At 39.2% G+C, this 4,175-nt stretch overlaps 1 protein-coding gene across 1 annotated transcript in view; it reads left to right on the top strand.

The window, feature by feature from the left end:
- Window positions 1-571: 571 nt before the first annotated feature.
- The window catches only part of LOC119292950 (DNA-directed RNA polymerase III subunit 2-like), a 14,232-nt gene continuing 10,628 nt past the window's right edge, over window positions 572-4,175 (top strand). The window contains exons 1-12 of the mRNA XM_037571589.1: window positions 572-594; window positions 650-742; window positions 838-910; window positions 1,062-1,152; window positions 1,255-1,307; window positions 1,382-1,446; window positions 1,783-1,888; window positions 2,589-2,663; window positions 2,833-2,892; window positions 3,324-3,353; window positions 3,535-3,567; window positions 3,647-3,745. Of these exons, the coding sequence (XP_037427486.1) occupies window positions 572-594; window positions 650-742; window positions 838-910; window positions 1,062-1,152; window positions 1,255-1,307; window positions 1,382-1,446; window positions 1,783-1,888; window positions 2,589-2,663; window positions 2,833-2,892; window positions 3,324-3,353; window positions 3,535-3,567; window positions 3,647-3,745 (801 nt within the window). The remainder of the gene's footprint in view (window positions 595-649; window positions 743-837; window positions 911-1,061; window positions 1,153-1,254; window positions 1,308-1,381; window positions 1,447-1,782; window positions 1,889-2,588; window positions 2,664-2,832; window positions 2,893-3,323; window positions 3,354-3,534; window positions 3,568-3,646; window positions 3,746-4,175) is intronic.

The following is a 4,175-nucleotide window of genomic DNA, read 5'->3' as shown; positions in this document are numbered from 1 at the left end:
TTCACTTCCTTCCTCTTCCCCTCCGCTCTCGTCGGCGAGCACGGTATCGGCGAACCCTAGCGGCCCCGCCATGGACGCCGCGCCCGTCGCCAACCGCCTCAACAAGTTCCCCCTCGTCGCCGCCTCCCTCGAGGTACCCTACCCGAACCCGATCACGCCTCCCCCCTCGCTGAAATGACGGCGCGCCCAGCTATTCCGTGAACTGGAGCAAGCCTCGGTTATTCTCGATTGTTCGATTGGGTAATGCCGAAACCGCATGGATCATGTTATTATGTTACTGGGACATTCAATTTAATTTGAATCAAGACAATACTGCACGCTGCCTGGAGCACGCCCTTTGCCTTGTTCTGACTTGGGTGCTAATCTGTGAGTTACATGTATTTCCCTTTGTTGTGGTCCAGTTGATTCGCTTGATTTGACGCACATATTTGTTTGATGAAATGCTAGACAAGAGGCCTCGTGAAGGAGCAAATTCGTTCCTTCAACTATTTCGTCACCAAAAAAATGCAGAAGATTGTGATGGCAAATAACCGCATCGTAGCACCCCAAGACCCGTCCATCTATCTTAGGCATGCAGCTATCCACTTGTTTACAGTCACTATTTTCTTTTTGTGTGTTTCCAGTCTTGTCTTAGTTTGCTTTGATGCAGATACACTGCAGTGCATCTCGAAATTCCGTTTGCGTGTCCGTACTACAGCACTGATATTTTGACACCGCAATTCTGCCGTCTTAATGATCGCACGTAAGTTTGAGAATCTTGTTGATATTGTTAATTTGTGCATTTTGCTACCATCATTATAAGTTCCCCGTTACCAAGATTTTCTTTTCTTCCTTCAGTTATGCTGCCCCCATAAGGGTTGATGTTGAATACACTGCCTATTTACGGGATAAAACGCTGACGCTACGGGAGGTAACCCATCTAATGTCTGGTTCAAAATTTTCACCCCCACACATAATAGTACTCATTTTCCATGCATATGTCAAACGTAATCTTAAGTACCTCTTACAACCTTAGTTGCAAAGAAACTTAATCCCTGTTGTGTCTTGTTTATTTACTCCAGGAAAGTGCCACCATTGGGTACATGCCTATTATGCTCAGAAGCTGTTCTTGTGTTCTGAATGGGAAGGATGAAGATGAACTAGCAAGATATGGTCAGCCTATTTCTGGTCTTGTGACTGTTTATGGGGAAAAACGATATTTCTTATGTTATCATTTTTTGTTTTGTTTTGAAAGTTTGACTATTGGGCATGTAGGCGAGTGCCCTCTTGATCCTGGCGGCTACTTCATTGTGAAAGGAAATGAGAAGGTAGTTAAATCATCAACTGCTAATAGGATGACAATAGTAACAGTGCCAACTGGGTCTTATTTTTTCATGTGCAGGTCATTCTTATACAAGAAGAATTACCAAAGAATCATATTATTATTATGACCGATCGTAAAGGAAGGTCATACACTCATACTCCTTCCTGAATATAACCTTTTGTGGCCTTTGTCGACTATTTTGAATTTTGTACCAGCATCCAGTATATCCTTTGTTGTTTTAAGGGTTTGAAAACATGACATCAATTTTGTCAGTTACATGTGTCTGGCTATTCCTGACTACTTGGTTGGGTAGTTTACTTAAGTGAAATATTTTGATGGATAGACAGCTGTTATAAATAGAAATGTTGGACACTAATAAAATCTTTGGTGTGAAGATAAAAAGAGAGAACCTATGGAAAAGGAGGAAGGGTATTCCGCTTTGGCTCATATAACGAGGTGGCCTTTTTTTTTCTCATCAGGGTGACTGCGTCGGTTATGAGCAGTGCAGATGGAATAAAAAGCAAGACTCTAGTTGTCATGGACAACAAAAAGATCTATCTAGATTCGAATCAATTCACTAAGCTGGTATGCATTTGCTATCCCGTTGGTCTTTTAACCATTTCTTCCATTTAATAATAATATGAATCTTTTTTATTTGTAACCCTTGGTAGTATAGGATGACAGAAAAATTAATGTTGTACTTAATGACTCAGTTCTGTATCGATTATTTTGAATACTTTACAGTAGTAACTTGTTCGCTGGTGCCCTGGTGGTATGGTCCATTGGGTTTTGCCAGATTATAATTAATGGTGGACGGGAATGCAATAGGTTATGGAAGGATAAAGCTAGATGGACAGCTTTTTATGAGGGTTCAATACCTCTTGAACTTGACCAATAGTGCTGAGATCTAGAAATGAGCCCAAACAATGATTTATGATTAAGCCAATCACGGTAGAATCCATGCTGACACAAATTTAGGAGCGCGGCAAGACCGTGCTAATTGAAAAGTAACATCGGGATGTTATTTTCCAATTGATACATCTTTCTGAATCAAAGCTAATGTTCCCAAATTTTGGAGCGCGACAACACTGTGCTAATGTTCCCAAATTTAAGCAGTCACATCCTTGAATAGGACAGACTCTGAGTAGGGAGTAGCCTTGTATTTTTCCTTGACTACAGACCTGGTAACTTCTTAACAAATGTGCATAAGGTCTTTGATTCCTGTATTGATGTGCAAGGAGTAATTGACATTCATATCTTAATTTCCAAGCTTTGAATTCCGCAGATTCCTATAATTGTTGTTTTGAAAGCAATGGGAATGGAAAGTGACCAAGAGGTTGTACAATTATTATCTATTCAGGTAGTTGTTTTCTGAGTTAGTTGAGACCTCAGAAGGACTACATAATTATTTGGTCTTTTAATCTTGTGAAAAGTGTTAAACCTTTCTCTTGTCCTTTTTTCTTGTTCTTTTCTTCTAGATCTTATGTTTTTTTTACTTAAGGCTATTTAAATGGGTTTTACTTTCTTAGGAATGTGCCTCTGAGGGAATATATACACAACAACAAGCTCTTCAGTACATGGATGGCAAGGTGAAACTTGAACCGATAAGTGTGCCTTACTATCATCCTTAAAGAAACCTTTTGTTGTAGTTTGAATTATACCAAGCAATTTGCAGATCAGTAAATAGTGCATGAAGTGCATCATAAGCTTTGCAAGAGTATATCCCTTCATTACTGAGTCATGCATTCTCTGTAATATCCCCCGAGGGAGTGGTAGGAATTTCACTGTTCATTTAGCAGTCTTGGCAATTTCTGATATGTTCTGATTTCTAGAGGCACTTCCTATCTTTCTAGAAGAATAACATTTCACTTGGTTGGTAAGAAGCAGTTGCACTTATCCTATTTTTCATGGCCAGATGAGGGAGGGATGTATTTCTTTTACCTTTTATCATTACTAAGTTTTATATGTTTTAGTTGCATGTAAATGTGGCTTCATGTACTGAATTTGGCTATTTTTCTAGATGAAGTATCCGCATCAAACAACTATGAAGGTATTAACTGAAAGTTCATATTTTCTCTTAATTTTTATGTATGGTTCAGGAAATGTACTGTTAACTATAAGTTTCCAGATTTCTGTCTTAAACTAATTGGTACAGACTAGCAAACAGAGCTGCAAACTTGTGTTCTTGTTCAGATTAAGTTACTTCATTACCTTCTATTTGCCACTTTCAGGTCCTACATAATCATTTCCTGGCGCATGTGCCGGTGAGATAAATAATGGGAACTCTACTACCTTGGCTTTGTAGCCGGTCTTCTTTCCTTCTCATGTCAATCGCACCTTCAGGTCAAGAATGGGAACTTGCGAGCAAAGAGCATATACACTGGTGTAATATTAAGGCGCATGATGGACGCAGTCTTGAATGCTGACACTTTTGATGACAAGGCAAGTTCAAAGCTACTCCCTGTATCACTTAAGTGAATGAGTCTTAAAAGAAGTCATCTATCAAAAGCCAGTTTTTCTTGCCTTCGATATTGTTTCGTAAGAAATGAAATCCTTATATTGCAACTCTCTAATTATAGCTTAACACGCATAGTGGCTAACTGATTCTTATAAAACCTGACTGCAGAGTGATCTTGCTTGGTATTGGAATCTCTATTGAAACTTTATCATTTTGAACATTTTGATGGTCATAAATCATGATCTGGTACAACGCTCTGCATGTTAACTCTGTTTTGCCTGGTCTCTACTCTACTCACCATCGCCACAATCACTTTGTTTTGTGTTAGCTTCTATTCTTAGTCTGCATGAACAAGATTGCAAATATATCCTAACTTCGGATCTGTACACTAACTTGACGAAGTGTTATGTGACC

The sequence above is a fragment of the Triticum dicoccoides genome, chromosome 4B (assembly GCF_002162155.2).
Source record: "Triticum dicoccoides isolate Atlit2015 ecotype Zavitan chromosome 4B, WEW_v2.0, whole genome shotgun sequence".
In the NCBI taxonomy this organism is placed as follows: Eukaryota; Viridiplantae; Streptophyta; class Magnoliopsida; order Poales; family Poaceae; genus Triticum; species Triticum dicoccoides.
The sequence above is the reverse complement of the archived record's forward strand: the minus strand, read 5'-3'. Positions and strand labels throughout refer to the sequence as shown.